Here is a 20,240-nt window from a genome sequence, read left to right as displayed (position 1 = left end):
CAAACTGGCTGGGTTTCCACAGCCACTCTGGGCAGCTTCCTCTGAATATTAAAAACAATACAGCATCAGACATTAAAAACTTCCCTAGACAGTTGTCTTTTAAAAGTAAAATAGTTGTTTATTGCCTTGACATCTGCTGGGAGGGCAGGTGCCACTACCAAGAAGGCCCTCTGCCTGGTGCTCTAAGGTGCTACTGGACAATTTTTTTATTTTTTTATTCCGACTGCGTCAGACCAACACAGCTACCTACCTGAATCTATATTTACATCTGTTGATATAAATTAGCACCGGCCAATTTTATGCAGATCTCTCTCTCTCTCTCTCTCTCTCTCTCTCTCTCTCTCTCTCTCTGGGCAGAAGTAGCCATCCTTCTTAGGTGCACCGTTAATACCACCCAGTTCTTTTCACCTTAGAGGACCCGCCCCCCCCAAAAAAGCAAAGTTGCCCATCAGTCCCTCAGCTCACTCGGCAATCGTTAGCAGATGCCTGGAGGTGTCTACATGCAGTTCCATGTCTGTCTTCTCCAGCTCCATCAGGCTGCGTCTCATGTCCATCTGTTCCTTGAAAGCCCCGACCAGCTGTTCCCGCAACTTGTTCATCTGCTGACGGCTGTACTCTTCAGGGTTGTGGGGAGCCTCCGCTGTGGGAAAACAAGAGCACAGGCACTTTCCCACACCTCTGCTTCCACCCACTTTTCTTTTTTAAGGTTGTTTCTAGCACCCAGGGCAGAGAGGAGCCAGCCGCAAGCCTTCCAGATGTTGCTGCCCTACGACTCCCGTCATTCCTGGACCTTGGCCACTGGCCAAACACAAGTGTCCCTGAGACTCTGGAGAGGTCGTGGGGACCCCATGTCCTCCTGCACTGCTCCTTCTACTGATACCTGTGCTAAACCTTTATCAAGCCCCTCTTACTAAACCTGCCAGAAACGTTGTATGTTCCTTTTAATCCTTGCAGATCAAAGAGCATCTATCACTCTCAGGGTGGCCATGTTCTGTGCGGAAGCAGGCAAAATCTGCCAGGACCCAAAATCATGGAATTTCTCTCTTTGGAGTTGGTGACAGGACTAAAACTTTTTTTTTTAAAATGGTGCCTGTTTTATTTCACTCATTAGCTGGGATTCCTGCCTTGTAGGGGCTTAGACAAGATGATCCTTTGGGTTCCTTCCAATTCTCCAATTCTATGATTCACTGCTACATTTAGTTGTTTCATTTTATTATTATTTTTCCCTATTATAGACACATCTGCTTCTTATTCTTTTCTTAATCCTGGTCATTGCCTCACCCATAGTTTTAACACGAATAGAAGTTATAAATATTGCAGCTGTTGTATAAGGGATTATTATGATGACTGGAATGTAACTGAAATCATGAAGATTTTGGAACACAGAAATAAAGAAAATAATCAAATCATCAATTTCAGCATGTGTGGGCCCACCTTATCTAAATGATATAATTTGGTATTTGAATGATTGATGTTACTGATTGCATTATAAATTGGTATTGTTATAATGAGGCTATTATTGGATTATAATTGAAAATTAATAAAATTATTGTCACAAAATGCTGGTCATTGAACATGACAATAAATGTTTGGTTTGGTTTGATCACTGGCCACATGGTCTAGGGCTGTTGGGAGCTGGAATCCGACAACAATCTGTAGGACCAGTGAAAGAGCCAAGGGAGTGAGGGAACTTGCCGCAACCCATCCATGTTGGACGTACAACTCTCATCATTCCTGACCATTGCTGCCTGGTACTGATGGGAGGTGGAGTCTGATAACATCTGGAGTGCCACAGTTTTCTCCACCCCAGGCTTAGGGTGCAACTCTGGGCATCCTAGAAGCAAGCCCTACTGGACGGAGCAAGACAGTGAAGAGGACAACCCAACCACCTCCATCTCCTCTGCCTTGGACATCTTTGACCGCAGGACTGAGAAGACGCTTCTCCCTCTCTTGATTTTCCAGCTTCGCCTTCAAGCATTCGATCTGCCGGCGCAGGTCCGAAATGATGCTGGTGTATTGTGCAATGTGGTATGAGACGTTGAGGAGGTTCCGCTTCACCTGCCGGGGCAGAGAACACCTGGTGATGCATCCAGTTTTAACAACAACAACAACAATTTATTATTTGTACCCTGCCCATCTGGCTGGGTTTCCCCAGCCACTATGGACAGCTTCCAACAAAGACTCTAAAATGTCACACATTAAAAACTTCCCTGAATAGGGCTGCCTTCAGTGGTCTTCTAAATGTCAGATAGTTGTTTATCTCTTTGACATCTGATGGGAGGACGTTCCACAGGGCAGGTGCCACTACCAAGAAGGCCCTCTGCCTGGTTCCCTGTAGCTTTGCTTCTCGCAATGAGGGAACCGCCAGAAGGCCCTCGGCGCTGGACCTCCGTGTCCGGGCAGAACAATGGGGGTGGAGACGCTCCTTCAGGGCTACTGGGCTGAGGCCATTTAGGGCTTTAAAGGTCAACACCAACACTTTGACTTGTGCTCAGAAACATACTGGGAGCCAATGTAGGTCTTTAAAATACTACCCGATGCAAACAGCAGCTGCAAATGAAGAGTTATCACTTCTACTGAAAATCAAGTACAGTTGTACCTTGGTTGACAATGCGTTCCGGGAGTCCGTTCGACTCCTGGAACCGTTCGAAAATCAAGGCGCAGCTTCCGATTGGCTGCAGGAGCTTCCTAAACTTCCTAAGTTTTTAAAAGCAGGGAGCAGAACAGAGCGCCTTACCCTAGTTTTGATGTTTTTTGCTCGATAAGCGTAGATCAAGGTGGTCCGAGATTCTTCAAAGGAGGTGCTGGCCGGGCTGACGTGAGCAATCATCACCGTCCTGCTGTTACCTCCCAGCGAGTCCTACATGGGTGACATTTCCATTTATAGCTGGCCAAGCTCAGCCCTCTGAAAGCAGTGCTATTAAAGAGTCTCACATATAAGCAATAATCTGCTACATTCCTGAAGTATTCCTGGTATGCCCCGCGGAGGACCTTAGGGTCCACAAATGACAACATTTTGGAGGTCCCAGGTCACAAGGTGGTTAGACTGGCCTCAACTAGGGCCAGGGCCTTTTCAGTACTGGCCCCAACTTGGTGGAACGCTCTGTCACAAGAGACTAGGGATCTGCGGGACTTGTGAGATGCCTCCGTCGCCTGGATTCATTATGCCAGTGGCTCTCAAAGGGTGTGGCAGGAGAGGATGGCGACTGTGGTGGGGAGATTCAAGGACAATCAAAGAAACATTTAAGTGCAGTACAGTATCCAATTTTTTTTGTTATTTGCAGAATACTCAAAGATATTCAAAATATCTTTTCTGACAAATATGAAACACCGGGAAAGAGAAAAGCTTCTTTGTGTTGATGAGGAGACCAGAGTTTGTTTGTCTCAAATCAGACCTAACATAAATGAGATCACACAGCAAAAGCAAGCTCTCGTTGAGCCTGTACACATATTTCAGGTACCTATGTAACAGACTTGTTTATAATTATATTTGGGGAATGATTCATGTTCTTATGCAGCTGCATTCTTTTATACTTCCTAAATGTCCCATTACCATGTTATAAAGTAGTTGTGATCTTTGTTCTAAATCAAGCACTGCATTTCGTTCTCTAATGTATTTTTTATCAATAGAAAATTCGGTGTGGTGCAAGCAGATTTTTATTCTGAAAGCCTGGCCCAGAGAAAAAAGTTTGAGAACGACTTTCTAATTCCCCCAAGCAGGAAAGCGGCAGTACCTTCAGCAAACGCGTGAGTTTGCTGTCTCGGAAATTGACGTACTGGTTCCGACTAGCCCCCTTTTCACTCAGCGCATTGATGCAGTTTCCCAAGGCGAGCAGCGACCGATTGATATGGGCCCCCTCCTTCATTCGCTTGCCCCGGTTCTGTGTCTGTGAAGGATGCAGCGGGTCAATTGTTTTCAATGGGGAAAAGAAGGGATTTTCAGATAGCTCAGCAAGCAGAGCATGAGACTCTTAATCTCAGGGTAGTGAGTTCGAGCCCCACGTTGGGCAAAAGAGTTCTGCCTTTCAGGGGGGTTAGACTAGATGAGGCTCAGGGTCCCTTCCAACCCTATATTTCAATGGCTTCCAAGCCAGAAGCAGAGTCATTACAGTTGGGAGGTGAAGAGATTGGAGGGTGGGTGGGAGGTTGAAATAAAAAAAATAAGGTCTTATATATATAATAAATGTTCATAAATGTACCAAGCAAACACGTACATAAATATATGAACCACATGTTTGAAGCAGCACAGGAAAACAGCCTGGAAACCATTTTGACTCCCAAACTGACCAAATGATTTCTCTGCAAGGTCAAGGAAAATGGAAAAGCCTCCCCATTGTCTTTTTATTCACAAATCCTGTCTGAAGGGTATGTCTGTGTATTAATAGGGTGAGCTTGTGACCTGGCTCAGGAACTAAGTATGTATCATTACAAAAGACTGGCCAGGCTCCCCAGGGTATCCAATCAAGTAAGCATTAACAGGTAACCTGCCAGACAGGAGGTAAACAATGCACTCAGATTTCTGGTAAAAAACACACTCAGATTTCTGTTGTAGACCACCCCTTTCTGTGATGTATGTATGATGTTTCTGGGTGTGGTCTTGGGCTACACCCCTTTCTGTGATGTATGTATGATGTTTCTGGGTGTGGTCTCGGACTCCAGGGCGGGCAATTTAAAATGTCTACATAAGGGCGGACACACCTGGGTTCTGGGTCCTCCTCATTCTCCTGCGTGTGAAGGGGGCACCCTGTTGCAACAGTTCAATAAAGATCAGGCTTTCTAGCTGCTTTGCTTCTCAATATTCTCTGGTTGGCCTCCGACTGATGGAGAACCTGCAAAGGGTTCTATAAGGGCTCTTGTGTCCCCCATAAGGGAATAAAGGCAGGTTTTTGTTTATTACAAGGTAGAGGAAGGAGTAGTCAAGGTCACCTGCGCTGCTCTTTCTGATCCGGCCAGGTCCACCATGAAAAGCTTTCCCACCCTCACTTCCTCGTTGATGTCCTTCACCCGACTCCTCTGCTTCACCAGCACTTGCAGGACTGCGTGGGACCGCGAAGAGGTCTTGTTCGCTGCCGTAGGCTCCTGAGTCCGTTCCTTGTTCCCTTTCGTCAACAGCTGCATGATCTAGCAAAAGCCATACGAGTGGGGAGACGCAGGGCCAGGATCAGCTATGGATCAGGTCAGGAACTTGTACGACCATCTTTTTTGGAGTGAGCCAAATTTGGAAAGAAGGGGGGGGCTCATAGTTCTTAGGAGATTCCTATTCCGCCACCCACCCTGGGCTACAATTCTCAGAATTCCCTGTGGAGAGGGATTGATTGTTCAGTGTGGTGTAGTGGTTCAGAGCGGTGGACTCGTAATCTGGTGAACCGGGTTCAATTCCCTGCTCCTCCACCTGCAGCTGCTGGGTGACCTTGGGCCAGTCACTCTTCTCTGACGTCTCTCAGCCCCACTCACCTCACAGAGTGTTTGTTGTGGGGAAGGAAGGGGAAGGAGATTGTGAGCCGCTTTGAGACTCCTTAGGGTAGTGATAAAGTGGGATATCAAGTCCAAACTCCTCCTCTTCTTCTTCAACCACTCTGAGAATTGTAGCTCTAGCATTCTTCCCTCCCCCACTGAAAGCCAGTCAAATTTACCTCCTGTGCATTAGTGGTGGAGACTTCCGTTATCCCAGCAATCTGAATGCTCCCCTTGGAGTCCTCTCTCAGCTCGAGAAATCCCGAAGACGGGTTCAGAAGGTCTCGGATGACTTCGTTATAAATCTTCAAAAAGGGAAAGGAAGGGCAACAAAGGAGAGAGTTGGGTTTAGGGCAGAGAGACCAGTTCCACTGGAGTCTCTCCAGTCCTATAGGCTTGGGGGCTCACTGCACGAGGCAGCTGGGGGTCCCCCTTGCAGCCTAGGTGGGTACAGGGGAGACCTGCAATGCATCCCTGGTGGTGTTGCTGAGAAGGGCTGGAGACCATTTGGATTTTCCATCCATAAGTGATGCCACTTAGAACATAGGAAGCTTATACTGAGTCAGACCACTGGCTCATCTAACTCAGTACAGTCATACTTGCGAACATGATCCATGCGGGAGGCATGTTCGCAACCCGCAACGTTCGCAACCTGCAGTGCTGCGTCTGCGCACACGCATGACGCAATTTGGCGCTTCTGCGCACAATGTCATTTTGCGCTTCTGCGCATGCGCAAGCGCCGAAGCCCAGAATTAACCCATTCCGGTACTTCCAGGCTCAGCGCAGTTCGCAACCCGAAAACGCGCAACCCACAGCGTTCACAACACGAGGTATGACTGTATTGTCTACGCCAGGCTTCCTCAACCTTGGCCCTCCAGATTGGCCTACAACTCCCATGATCCCTAGCTAGCGGGACCAGTGGTCAGGGATGATGGGAATTGTAGTCTCAAAACATCTGGAGGGCCGAGGTTGCCTATGTCTGATCTACACTGACTGGTAGCCTTTCTCCTAGATTTCCTGCAGGAGTCTCTTGAGATGCTGGGGGTGGAACCTGGGACCTTCTGCAAGTGGGGCAGGTGAGCCACAGCCCCTCATTTGCCAGCAGGTGTCTCCACCCCGAGAAGTCAACTTGGAGCCCCTTCTGCCTCAGATCTACCTCTGACAGCTCACAGCCTAGCCATCTCACCTCCAGATACGACATGCAGACGGAATAATCCATGTCCCCACTGGTGGCTTCTATAGCTCTGAAGAGGTCGTTGAGGGTGCGGATATAAATGCCGGGTTCAGAATCCGTCCCCAGCATAGTGTAGGTTTTCCCAGCACCTGGTTGAAAACACATGGGGTGGGGTAAGAAAGTCAAACATTTTGGAAATGACTCTAATTCCCAACTTGCAACTCTTTGATGCAGCCCACAAACTGAGAGGCTCAATCCACTCCCAATCCACTCCTCAAAATGAGTCTCTAGCATTAAAAAAAATAATAATAATATTAAATTTCAAGAAAAACGAAAAATCTCCACATATACACTGCAATACCTAATTTCGTTTTTTGTTTTGTTGACTTCCCAACTCTTCTTCCATGGTGATTTTGTTTGCTGCCCTTTTGCTGCACCCTGTCATAAGAATATTACAGTACAGAGGTACCTTGGTTCTCAAACGCCTTGGTACTCAACTTGGAACCCAAACACTGCAAACCCGGAAGTACGGTATGTGTTGTGGTTTGCGAACATTTTTCGGAAGCCAAACATGCTCAGTTTTGAGTGTTACACTTCTGATTTGAGTGCTACACTCCGGCCTGAGTGTTTTTAACCACGTACCTTCTTGTTGTTCTCATTTGTGCTGCTAACAGTATATCAGGTTTGTTGCCTTTTATGAAATATCATCGTTTTTAATATTTCAAATATTCTTTCCACCTGAGCACAATTTACGATAGTCATTGTTTTCTTATTGTTTCCAATTTTCTGTGTGGTCTGAGGGAACAAACTCTTCTGTGCTCTTGATCTAAATCAGCTGTTTGGTTAGTTCTTAGATTTTCTTTCCAGTTGAGAGGCTTTCTGTATTAATTCTCCTCACAAACCTCCTTTAGAATCTTCCCATATAACAGCTGGAGGTCATCCAAGGTTATGATTGAATGGGGGATGGAAGAATACCTTGCAATCTTTTAGCCATTGCCCAACCATGCCCACCTCTGACACCAGCATCCTGTATCTCACCCTCCACTTTACCTGTGGGGCCATATGCAAAAATGGTAGTGTTGTAGCCAGAAATGACTCCTTCGACGAGATTTTTTGTTGTGGACAGGTACACCTCCTCCTAGGAACAATAAGGAGCAGCTTTCAGATCGAGCTTAATGCAGAGGTGGGGAATCTGTGGATCTTCAGATGATGATGGACTCCAACTCCCATCATTCTGTGTGTTGGGAACTGGAGTCCAGTAACACTTGAATACCAAGTGGGTCACAAGAATACGGTCAGGTGTGCGTGCAGGAGCCAGGCCCTGTGACCAGGACTGGGGTCTTCCTAAGTTTGTGAGGTGAGGCCGATTGGTAACTCACAGCTCCTGGTGGCAAAGCTGGGAAGGGATATAAGGGAAGGGATATAAGGTCAGCATTTCCCTTCAGCTCTTTGCCACAGCAACACGTTCCCTGCCTTGCTACGTTGGCTCTTGACTCCTTGCTTCTTGATCCTCGGACCCCTGACTTCGTGACTCCTTGCTTCCTGACCCTCGGACCCTTGGCTTCCCGACTCCTGGCTTCTGGACTCCAGTTCCTGCTCCCACCCCGCCATCTTGCCCCCAGTCCCGACGTCCCCAGCCGGGACTTCAATCGCCCATGAACCGGACCATGACAAATACTTTGACACAGAACCTGCAGGCCACACACTGCCTTGTCATGCAGGTGAGGAGGAAGGCCAAAATTTGGCACCTGCCCACCTTGCAGCCCTCTCACTGTCTTCCCAAGGCACTGGGCTTTGGGAAGGAGGCTCAAGGCTCTCGCAGGGTCCTAGAGCCTCCCCCCTCCTTCCCAAAGCTAAAGGTAAAGGTAAAGGTACCCCTGCCCATACGGGCCAGTCGTGTCCGACTCTAGGGTTGTGCGCTCATCTCACTTAAGAGGCCGGGGGCCAGTGCTGTCCGAAGACACTTCCGGGTCACGTGGCCAGCGTGACAAGCTGCATTTGGCGAGCCAGCGCAGCACACGGAAATGCCGTTTACTTTCCCGCTGGTAAGCAGTCCCTATTTATCTACTTGCACCCGGGGGTGCTTTCGAACTGCTAGGTTGGCAGGCATTGGGACCGAGCAACGGGAGCGCACCCCGCCGTGGGGATTCGAACCGCCGACCTGACGATCCGCATCCCTAGTCCCAAAGCTACGAAAGTACTAACTAAGATTTGGGAAGATGGGAGGACCCTGCCAGAGCCCTCACACCTGCTCCCCAAAGCCCTACGAAGGGGGGGCGGGGATACGAAATTATACAACCTGGCCTAACAGGGCAAGTTTCAGATCAGCACATTCATCTGTAGAACAAACCTGTAGAACGAACAGGCAAGGAAAATATGACCTCATTCATTCCCCAAGGAGACCTCCAGGTCTCAACTCTGCTTCAGGCTTAGAATTTGGTAATGCCGTCCCCAGTGAGTTAGACAGAAGATTCAAGATGAATACAAACAGATCATGTCTTGCTAAGAGAAACTGCTCAGAGCAAATGTACAAGGGAGATGGAGGTAGAGAGATCCTTCCCACAAATACCTCTCTGTTTTAAAATTAGAATTCAGAAATCTATTTCTCAGAAACATAGAACTGCAGAGCCAACTTCCTGCAATGCTTCTAACACATTTGCTTGTTTGTTTATTGTTTCATAAAATTTATACACTGCTTGGTTGGGGGGGGGGTGGAACAACAACCCTCAGATTCATTCACAAAAAGTTAAAACAATAACATCAAGCAAAAAAGACCAAAATATTATAAAACATACAAAAAGTTTAACTAAAGCAGGTTAAAATTCACATCAGCATTTTTAATCCTTTGGATTGGCTTGTCTAAACAAGAATGTTTTTTTTTATCAGTTTTTTATCAGCACCAAAAAAGAATGCAGTGAAGGAAGCTGGCTGATATCAAGAGGCAGGGAGTTCCAAAGTGTAGCCGCTGAAGCAGCACAGATTTGTTTTAGATCAATAGACACAGTGCAGGATTACCCAGCAGGCAGACTAGGCACGTGCTCAGGACACCAGCGAAACAGGGACACACATGCACAAAGGTTTATTATTATTATTAAAAATAATTGGGCAATTGATATTTCAAACAAAAGCATCAATGGAGTCATCTTAGGAAGGATCAGAAGTTTGTTAGATTTCCCTACACAGCTCTCCACACTCCTCCCCAACTTCTCTGTTCCCTTTCTATTACTTATACCCGCTTAAACCAGGAGGGGTTCCCACTAATGTAGACTGGATTCCTGTCATGTGTTGCATGTCACATACGTGTATGTATGTTTCAGCACACATGTAAGTTTTGTGCCATTTCAAAAAATAAAATTTCATTTGACAGTTTGGCATTTTGCTTTGAATTACAGTATGTATGGTCCCCGCCCCCCATAATCATTTCAGTACTCTGGGCCTCTAAAGGTCTTAGTCAGATTTTGTTCCTTGCCCTCTGCCTCCAGTGGCAAAACTCCTTTGTCCCGGCCCTGCCTATGGCATCCAGGTTGCTTAAGAGACGGGTGGGAAATCTATTTTTACCTGGGTTGCCCTGTGGCAAAACACCATGTCAAAGATGAATGCCTTCTCCCGGGACCTGTTGGCTCGCAAAACGTCATCTGGGTCTTCCATTGGATCCATCAAAACCACCATCTGTTATGGAGAAATGGATTCACACCTTTAGTTTGAGCAAGTATAGTGATGGTACCAGTTTGGAGCCAAACCAGCTGTCACCTTCAAGCACTGAATCTGGCGCTCCCAGGATAGGGCTGGGTACAGGCTAAGTCTCCAGTGTAGAACCATCTGTGCTTTTGCAGATTCTACATCCAACTCACATTTAAAACACAGATAAATCCCCTTTTGTTGCCATATGCCTATTAATGTTTATGAAAAGCCGTCTTCACCAACCTGGTGCCCTCCGGGCTGATAGGAGGTGCTACCCAAAACTTATCAAGGACATCAAGTTGGTGAAGACTGGCAAAAAGCAATAGCTTGCCCAAACAGTCGCAGCCATTTACCATGTTTCCGGTTTAAGTGCCTAATACCCTTGGGTGGAATTAGTAGCTTGGTACTGGGAAGCGGGTGGCACTGTGGGCCTAGGACTTGCCAATCAGAAGGTTGGCAGTTTGAATCCCCGTGACGGGTCCCTGCTCCTGCCAACCTAACAACTCAAAAGCACGTCAAAGTGCAAGTAGATAAATAGGTACCGCTCCGGTGGGAAGGTAAATGGTGTTTCCGTGCGCTGCTCTGATTTGCCAGAAGTGGCTTAGTCATGCTGGCCACATGACCTGGAAGCTGTACGCCGGCTCCCTCGGCCAATAAAGCGAGATGAGCACCACAACCCCAGAGTCGGCCAAGACTGGACCTAATGGTCAGGGGTCCCTATACCTTTACCTTTACTGGGTTCAAAATGTTTCCAGGAAAGAAGTAATTTTTGCATATTACTCCCCTTTAGAATGGACACCTTGTCCTAAAGAGGTAAGAAATGGTTGCAAAATCTCAAAAGCTGGAGCACTGCTTAGAAGAATTGGGGTGCAGTGCAGAGCCATGACACAAATGCGCATAAAAGTTGCACATGCTAATTTATATAGCTGCACATTTAGTCAGCTTTCAGGGGCGTGGAACAAACAGGCTCCTTGCCAGGGCTTACTCTTAGCTATTGGGTACTGTTGAAAACAAAGTAAAAAGGGGGGTTTTTTGGGGGGGTTGTCAAGAGATGAAGGCCTGATGTAAAAAATCCTTCAAAGAACTCTATCTCAGAGTCTTCATAATGCAATGTGTGAAGGATTAAATGCTTTAAGCAAGGGTGCTTGGAATTATAATACTACAAGCAACCCCATTCTCAGGGATTTGGTTTCCTTTGAATGAAGGTCACAGGAGACTGCAGTGCCTTTAGGATATATGGTTTTATTCACACATATATACAACCTGAGCATAGGATGGAGAGGGGCTCACAGTATTAACACTGCAGCTGATCTCATCTCCCCATTAAGTTTCCAGGGAATTCCAGGACAGAGCAAACATGTCTGTCTCTCCAGCTTTTAGCCAGCTCACTCAGACAGCAACCCCAACTTGGGCTATTGTTCTTCACTTTAGGGTGAAGTGGCATTCGGCCAGGTAAGAAAAGGCCCACACATTTGTCTCTGTGGCAAGCTTTTTAGACATATAAATCATAGGCCAGCCAAAACCATTCCATTTACAATGGAACTAGTTTGGCTGGTTTTCCTCTTATGGATTCTGTCACACATACACTGGACCACAGGTGTGGAAGGGACACATAATATCATCCAGACTGACCCCCGCTTCTCAGATTCTTAATAATTCAGTTAGGGACCTCCTAACAACTTTCCACACACCCTTTACAAACGGCCTTGGTCCAGTATACCTGAAGGAGCGTCTCCACCCCCATCGTTCTGCCCGGACACTGAGGTCCAGCACTGAGGGCCTTCTGGTGGTTCCCTCCCTGCGAGAAGCCAAGTTACAGGGAACCAGGCAGAGGGCCTTCTCGGTAGTGGCACCCGCCCTGTGGAACGCCCTCCCACCAGATGTCAAGGAAATAAACAACTATCTGACTTTTAGAAGACATCTAAAAGCAGCCCTGTTTAGGGAAGTTTTAAATGTATGATGTCTTATCATGTTTTTAATATTCTTTTGTGAGCAGCTCAGAGTAGCTGGGGAAACTCAGTCAGATGGGTGGGGTTTAAATATAATAATAATAATAATAATAATAATAATAATAATAATAATAATTCTCAGGATTCTTTGGAGGGAGCCATGACTCTTCACGTCTTTAAAATGCATGGCGTGAACGTGACCTTGGTCCCATCCATAGTTGAAAATAGAAGTTTGATTTCTTAAATGGAAAGTTAAAGTTTCTCTGGATTCTTCTGGGAGTAAATTTTCCCCATGCTGAAGGAAAAATATATTCCTTTCTCTCTGCTGAAAAAACATCAGGAGATGCCACATTCAACCTCAAGGGACTGCTTCAAGGAACCATTTGCCCCAAAGCTCCAGAGAAAGTTTGGCAGCAACTTGGATAAATGCACAATTAGGGAATTGTTTGCAATAGATTAGAAACTATATGCCCTTCTAAAACAGAAACAAATTAGAGCACAGATGCCAAGCAGCAATGAAAACATGGAAAGAAGCAAGACAGCAGCCACCAAATTATTTATTAATTTCCTTTATATGCCACTTTTCCTCCAAGAGTCAAGATGGCATACTGAGGCATCTAATCATAAGCCTGCATTTTTATTAAAGCTTATATGTTTAATCAGGGCTTGTATTTTAAAATGAGCTTAAAGATTTTCAAATGTTTTATGCCAGGCAGAAGACCAGCTGCCTAGAAAAACCTTGGCAAGATGTTTTTTTCTCCTAGACAAGGGGGCCCCCTGATTTATAGCAGAAAACAATTCTCAAAGTCGTAAAAAGGGAATTACAGGCTGAGAGCCAAGGTTACACTGACCCTACAAATTAAGGGTTGATAAATAGTAAAATGAGCCATATCTTCTTCCTAAGGTTAAAAAGGCCAAGAGCAAATTGAAAAGCAACTGGTCTGGCTGGCAGAAAGAGAGCATTTTTGGGAAGTCTTTTCTAAAGCTGTTTCTTTCTTAAACTAAGATCCTTTTAAGATTTCTTTTCCTTTTAAAAGGTTATTTATGTATTAAATATATTAGCTTAAATATAATTATGCAAAGGATTTAAGAAATGCTAGATTCTTATTTCATATAGTTGTAAGAGTTGTAACTATCCTGAAATTAAGTCAGCCACCAGCCCAGCCTCCTGCCAGACAGGAGATGCCATCGAGCACTCCTGATATATGGTTGTCAGGCCTTTTGTTTAGAAACCTTCAAATGAAGGAGATCTCTCAATGTTGATGTGAATTCAAAATCCTTGACATATGTTTAAGATAAAAATTCAAGATTAACCATCTGTTTTGGAAGGCAATAGGGCAAGGAGGGCAAGAGGTGAGCTGGTAATTAAGGTTCCTTGTTGAGACACATGTAAGATATATTACTACTTATTTGTCATTTATAGATAGAAGAATATATAGCTTTTTGATTCCCATAAAAGGGCAAAAGGAAATGGGTGTATCTTTTGTGACTGGTTCTAGCAAACAGCCAATAGGAATTTCAACCAGGCTGATTGGACAGAGGCAGCCACAGGAGGAGCAAGGGGGCCGGATTAAGGAAATATAAGTGCTGGCCAGAATGGCAGGAGGCCAGGCCAGAGCTTGGTAACCATATACCACTGTGCCTCATATTTATTTGTCTGACAAATAAATTATTATTTTAATTTCTCTATTGCTGCGTTGAATATTTCATTCCAGCTAAGCGTTAACCACAAGCAGGGTGCTACAATACTTGGTTTCCCCACTCCTCATTTAATCCCCAAAACAACCCTGAGAGGGAGATTAGGCTGTGAGGCAGTGACTAGCCCTAAGCCATGGCTGACTGGGGGATTTGAACTACCACATCCTAGTCCAACACTCTTAACTGGTACACCACACTGGCTCTGAATATCGGTACTGTGTTAGGATGTTGGTATTGTCGCTAATCCTTTGCACAGTTAACAGCTATGTGTATGTCTCAATGGGCACCAGTGGGTAGAAGACGTTTCTTCAATGGTTTTTGATGGCTGGTGGCAACTAGCAGCAATGCATGCCTGCTAGTCTTAGTGTGGACTGAAATCAGTGTTCTGCACCTAGAACGTAGCCAGTGAAAGAGACAAAAGTATGAATGTTTGCGTGTGTGCGCGCAAGGTTCAAGGGGTATGCTGTTCATGCATTGAGCAATAGTGGTTGAAAGACTAACACTGAATTTTCATTGGTTCCTCCAAAATTAATTTAACAGACATAACAGGAACACTCTGCAAAAACCACTCCCTGGATTTTGTACCATCTGGGACTTAGCTGGTGTTGATTTTGGGGCAGACGATGCTGATCATTTATTGCTGATGATTCATTTTTGATTTCAGGCTGCTTTTATTGTATCTTGTAATATTGTATTTTGCATTGTGTATTCTGGGTTGTGAGTTACCTTGTGTTGCTATCTTGGAAGAAGGGCAGGGTGGAGAAAGGATGCAATAACTAATAAACGGAGGAACACACATACACACACAACATGACTTTCCTGGAGGCATATGAATTCCTGCATATGAAATTCTGCAACCAGAAAATTGCAATCTGGGTTTGCAAATATGCATGCATTTTGCTCGGTTTTTCTAAATGCGATGTTCTTAAAAGACAGCGTTGTGGTTAGTGTTGGACTGGGACTGGGGAGGGCCAGGTTCACATCTCAACTCAGTTAAGAAGTTTCCTTTGCGATCTTGGGCCAGTCACTTCTGTTTAGCTTTACCTACTTCACTGGGTAAAAAAATTGGAGGGGAGGGTGGCTGTGTATGTTGCCCTGATCTTCTTGGATAAAGAGTGGAATACAAATTTAATAAGCAAAATAATCTTCCCAGCCCTACCTGAGATGCCAGGGATTGGATCTGGGGCTATTTAATAACATAAGAGGCAGGTTGGTGGATCAGGCCAAAGACCCAACTAGTACATACGGCATTCTGTTTCCATTGGTGTTCCAAACAGGGGGCATTTTCATCTCTGTTCAGAGATGTCATGCCAAACGGATGCTCTGCCACTGGGCTATGGTTCCTCCCATCCAACCCGCAGCTACCTGCCCATCCTCTCACCTGGTCACCTAATCTGTGAGCTATAATGTTTGCGCCTTCCTCCACCTCAGCTGCGTTGATGGGACGGATCCGGAGAGCTACCTGGAGGCAGAATCAAGAATTGGGTTTCCTGTAACACACAAACTGTCAAGTTACTCAGGCTAGCAGACTAAGTAAAAGGAAACCCGCAATTTGAGGACTGTGCATCAGCACCACCACCATATATTATTATTATTATTATTATTATTATTATTATTATTATTATTATTACCATCATCAACATATAATATTATTATTATTATTATTAACTAATTAAATTTATACATCACCCATCATCCAAAGATCTCAGGGCAGTTCACAAGATAAAAATACAGGATAAAAGCACAAATGAATAGTCAGAGCAAAAAAACCAAAACAACTTCCCCTCCCACAATCACATTTAAAAGGCCATGGAAGCTTAATCAGCCAAAGGCCTGGTTGAAGAGGCACGTTTAACACATATACAGTGTTAAAAGGCATTAGCCATAAATAATTCTGCACAGTCTTGTTTACTTAGAAGTGGAGTTTCTTGTTGGGAAGAAAAAGAGATCCTGCATGAAGCAAACTAGTGTATCAGGGCAAAGACCAGACTAGTAACTTTTCCCTTGACTCGTCAGCATGAAGGAGATTTTAATTGTATGGCGCAGGATTCCATCATGTGAGCCCCTTTAAAGTGAAATGTTCACAGCCCAGGCAGTATTACCACCTCTGTGAAGGTAAAATACTAAGGAAAATGGAGCAGGAAAATGAGTGTTTTTCAAAGTAAGGCGTTTTGAGCAATACAAATATCCAAACAATAACACGATGGCAAGCCACTCTTGTGCATATCTGGACTGTTTTGACCACCACACTTTTAGGGTTGCCATACAGAATTTCCCACATGTCTGGATTTAACCAGTGAAATTAGCGTCTGGAGCAAAATATGGCAACCCTACACACTTTCAGTGATATGCAGTACATTCAGTGCCAGTTTTATGGTCTGCATCTAGCTCTTCTCTTCTTGCGCAACTTCCCCCTGTACTAATTTTGTGCTGGGGTAAATATGTGTGGTTGGTGGTGCCACATTTTGGAAAGAGAAAGAGTCTGGATGTAGAGAGCGACTGTCCAAACCCACCCGTGTTTGTCTGAAGTCACTAGAAATACATCACTACTACAGAGACTGGCCTTAACTTCACTTCTCTGTTTGTCTCTCCCTTATTGGATCTAATAAATTTTGCAAAATCCAGAGGGGTGGAAGGGAACAAATTGTGAAAAGCAGTGGACATGTTCAGATCAGGGAATTGACTTTAGCTCTTAGCTGGATTGTCATCAAGTTGGGAATAAGCCAGAGATTGGCCCTGGAGCTGCAAGCGCCGTTCCTACAGGGAACAGAACTATTTTCACAACAAGAAGCCTTGATTAGCTGTTGCTTCATGAGAAGAGGCCTTGAGAGCTAGAATTTCTTTGAGGGCTGTTTACCCGGCTCCTTTGTGCAATACCCCAAACTGCCAGGGCATTCAGATGAAATAACCAGGAAATCCTACTGCCTTTCGGATTTTTCTTTTTAATACCTCAGGTATGAAACAAATATTTTTGAATGATAGCAGAGTTTGACGGACTCTTTCAAGCAACCGCCCTCCCAGCAACGTAAGAAATTGCACCTTACAATGGATTTATTATTTAAATGTGTTTGCATAGACCTGAATATAATAAACACCAGATCACACATGTATTAACTATCCTTGGGATATGTAAAGCAGTGTGGCTGTATCTGAGCATGAGGGAAGTGCTTGTTCTCTCTGCAGAAGGATCTCTTGAATTTGGGGATGGGACAGATCTTCCAATCCTATGAGCTCTACAACAGCTGTTGGGTCAGTGGTAGAGAATCTTGGTATACCTGCAGATGATCCCAGGTCCAGTCCCCGGAATCACCAAGTGGGGCTAGGAATTTGCTTGAGTTCCTAGAGAGCTGCTGCCAGGCAGTGTAAGGAATGCTGAACAAGATGGACCAAGGCAGCTTCTTACAAGACCAAAACACCTGGAAGGCTGGAGAGAGCCAGTGTGGTGTACTAGTTAAGTTAAGGATGTTGGGTTAGGATCTAGGAGAGCAGGGTTCAAATCCCCACTTGGGCACAAAACCCACCAGGCATGACCGTGGAACAGTCACAGCCTCTCAGCCTAACCTACCTCACAGGGTTGTTGTGAAGATAGAATGGGGAGAAAGAGAACCATGTATTCCACTTTGACTTCTATGGAGGAGAAAAGATGGAATATAAATGCAACAAATAGAAGTCTGCTCTCAAACCAATCAAAGATTTATCAGTACCCTCTCTTTCACCCAAAGAATTGTACATCACTTATTTACATACATTTAAAAAGCAGAGACATCACTTTGCCAACAAAGGTCCGTATAGTTAAAGCTATGGTTTTCCCAGTAGTGATGTATGGAAGTGAGAGCTGGACCATAAAGAAGGCTGGTCGCCAAAGAATTGATGCTTTTGAATTATGGTGCTGGAGGAGACTCTTGAGAGTCCCATGGACTGCAAGAAGATCAAACCTCTCCATTCTGAAGGAAATCAGCCCTGAGTGCTCACTGGAAGGACAGATCCTGAAGCTGAGGCTCCAGTACTTTGGCCACCTAATGAGAAGACTCCCTGGAAAAGACCCTGATGTTGGGAAAGATGGAGGGCACAAGAAGAAGGGGACGACAGTGGACAAGATGGTTGGACAGTGTTCTCGAAGCTACAAACATGAGTCTGACCAAACTGCAGGAGGCAGTGGAAGACAGGAGGGCCTGGCATGTTCTGGTCCATGGGGTCACGAAGAGTCGGACACGACTAAATAACAAATTACATCTGACTCAGTACAAGGAAACTTCTTAAATTCCCATCTTTTTTTCTAAAAAGAGAGATCTAAAGGGGCCAACAAGTTGCAAAAGCTGCTGTTGCTGCCAAGACTCACCACCAACTGCTCCTCTGCCCTCAAATCCTTCATGGTAGCTGAGCTGGGGGTGTTTGTAGCAGTAGCAGAACCCCTGGCAACCCTCCTCTCTGCAGGGCTGGGCGATCTGGGTGATGAGATACCCATCGCATCAACCAAAGAGACTCACTCAGAGCAACTCACAAAGGCAGTCGCTCTGCTGGCTTGGCACAGCTTAGGGCTGCCAGGTGAAAAAGCTACCATTTCCCCACGGGTAGCAGGTGGTGACATCAATGGAGTGGAGGGAGTAGAAACAGAAGGTGCACACAGCTGCCGGAGAGAGAAGCAGCAGCCGGCAGAGATTGAGATTCACAATTGCATTCCACTCTTCCATTTGAATTCAGGGTGATATACGCGGCCCTATTTTTATCCTTGTCACAACCACCCTATGCAAAAAGGTTCAATTAGAAGAATGCGACTTCATGGAACACTATGTTTACATCAGAATGTGTCATTTTCCCCCAAATCCACTGGTGACAAATATGCTTATTCAGAAGTCTTGAGCATATAAAACTGCTCAGAAAGCAAAATGGGAAACTAAGTTATTACTTCTCCCAAATCACATCATAGAAGTAAATTGGGGCCTTGAGTTCCTGCATGTTTTTGTCAAGTTAGGCAGCTCATTTAGGAAGTGGAAATGTGTATCATTAAAAGCTACCAGATTTTGGGTGGGGTGGGGGAAAGAGATGACTTCGGGTCACCTCTTATGTCATTTACAGCCTTATTTCTTCCATGGAAATCAATCTTCCATAAAGCTATTCAAAGGCTTATTAACAAACCTGCTTGGCATTGTTGCACTAGCGGATTTTTAATGTCTCCGAGTAATCCCAATTTGTAAGCAAAATGTGCTACCTTCTTTGGAGTGCAGACAAAGGAACGGCATGTTTTAATGTCACCCTGCTCCCTGAAATATATCTTGATGTAGACAAGTGCAGACACAGGAATGCTGTACTATCCATTTACAGTGGTGCCTCGCAAGACGAAATTAATCCGTTCCATGAGGCTCTTCGTATAGCGGTTTTTTCATCTTGCGAAGCAAGCCCATTGACAGCTTAGCGGATTAGTGCTATTAGTGGTTTAGCGGCTTTTAGCAGATCAGCTGATAAGCGGCTTAGGGCTTAGGAAAAGGGGGGGGAAAGGGAAAAAACCCCGCAGGAACTCGCAATACATTTTCGTCTTGCGAAGCAAGCCCATAGGGAAATTCGTTTTGCGAAGCGCCTCCAAAACGGAAAACCCTTTCGTCTAGCGGGTTTTCCGTCTTGCGAGGCGTTCGTCTTCCGGGGCACCACTGTACCTTTCTCGAAATATGTGGATCAGTGCCAAGATTACTGCACTGTCACTAACTTCAAAGCTGTTTGTGCAGCAGAAGGAATTCTATAATCATTACCTATTATAATGCCACAATGTGTTTGATATATTGGAGGTCAACCACCTTTTAGTTTCCAATGGAAGATGCTCCTTTATGGTTCAAGAGTTCCTCTTTTCCATTTACTACTACAAGGCACTGTGCTCTGATCTGCCTCTCTCTACCTGGCCCAGGATGGGGCCTGACAGGCTTCACAAGAACTGCTGCTGGAGTATTTTGGGAGTTTTTGCTGTTACTGATAATTTTTTGCATCTTTATTTTTATGTGGAAATTGTTCAGTTTGGTTATGTAAATTTTTGATGTGTTTTATTTATTCCTATGACTACTTTGCTATGTTTGTAACTATGTAAATCTTTTCGTATTGTAAGCCGCCTTGAGCACTGTTTTAACTGTGGAAAGGCGGCATACAAATAAAATGACGATGATGATGCTCAGATGGAGCTGATCTTAGCAGTTCTTAGGGACAGCTTTGCCTTCCTCTTCAAAGTAGGCAACAAATGGCCCCCTACATTGGTCTAATACTCAAACGGCACTTTTGTTTTGGGGGTTTTATTAATAGAC

The 20,240-nt window shown here is 45.1% G+C and overlaps 1 protein-coding gene across 2 annotated transcripts in view; it reads right to left on the bottom strand.

Annotated features, from left to right (window-relative positions):
* Positions 1–18,532, bottom strand: part of LOC307203145 (kinesin-like protein KIF19) — a 32,943-nt gene extending 14,411 nt beyond the window's left edge. The window contains exons 1-11 of one of the 2 annotated variants that reach the window (XM_079953714.1): positions 18,296–18,532; positions 15,338–15,418; positions 10,187–10,297; positions 7,679–7,766; positions 6,641–6,777; positions 5,634–5,759; positions 4,927–5,121; positions 3,735–3,887; positions 2,738–2,860; positions 1,890–2,058; positions 466–640 (exon numbers count right to left, since the gene is read on the bottom strand). In XM_079953714.1, the coding sequence (XP_079809840.1) occupies positions 466–640; positions 1,890–2,058; positions 2,738–2,860; positions 3,735–3,887; positions 4,927–5,121; positions 5,634–5,759; positions 6,641–6,777; positions 7,679–7,766; positions 10,187–10,297; positions 15,338–15,418; positions 18,296–18,421 (1,484 nt within the window). In that variant the 5' untranslated portion in view covers positions 18,422–18,532. The remainder of the gene's footprint in view (positions 1–465; positions 641–1,889; positions 2,059–2,737; positions 2,861–3,734; positions 3,888–4,926; positions 5,122–5,633; positions 5,760–6,640; positions 6,778–7,678; positions 7,767–10,186; positions 10,298–15,337; positions 15,419–18,295) is intronic. The other variant, XM_079953715.1, reaches the window with a different exon arrangement.
* Between the last annotated feature and the right edge of the window lie 1,708 nt (positions 18,533–20,240).

This window comes from Podarcis cretensis, assembly GCF_951804945.1.
Source record: "Podarcis cretensis genome assembly, chromosome: 14".
In the NCBI taxonomy this organism is placed as follows: Eukaryota; Metazoa; Chordata; class Lepidosauria; order Squamata; family Lacertidae; genus Podarcis; species Podarcis cretensis.
This window is presented reverse-complemented; position numbering and strand designations above follow the sequence as displayed.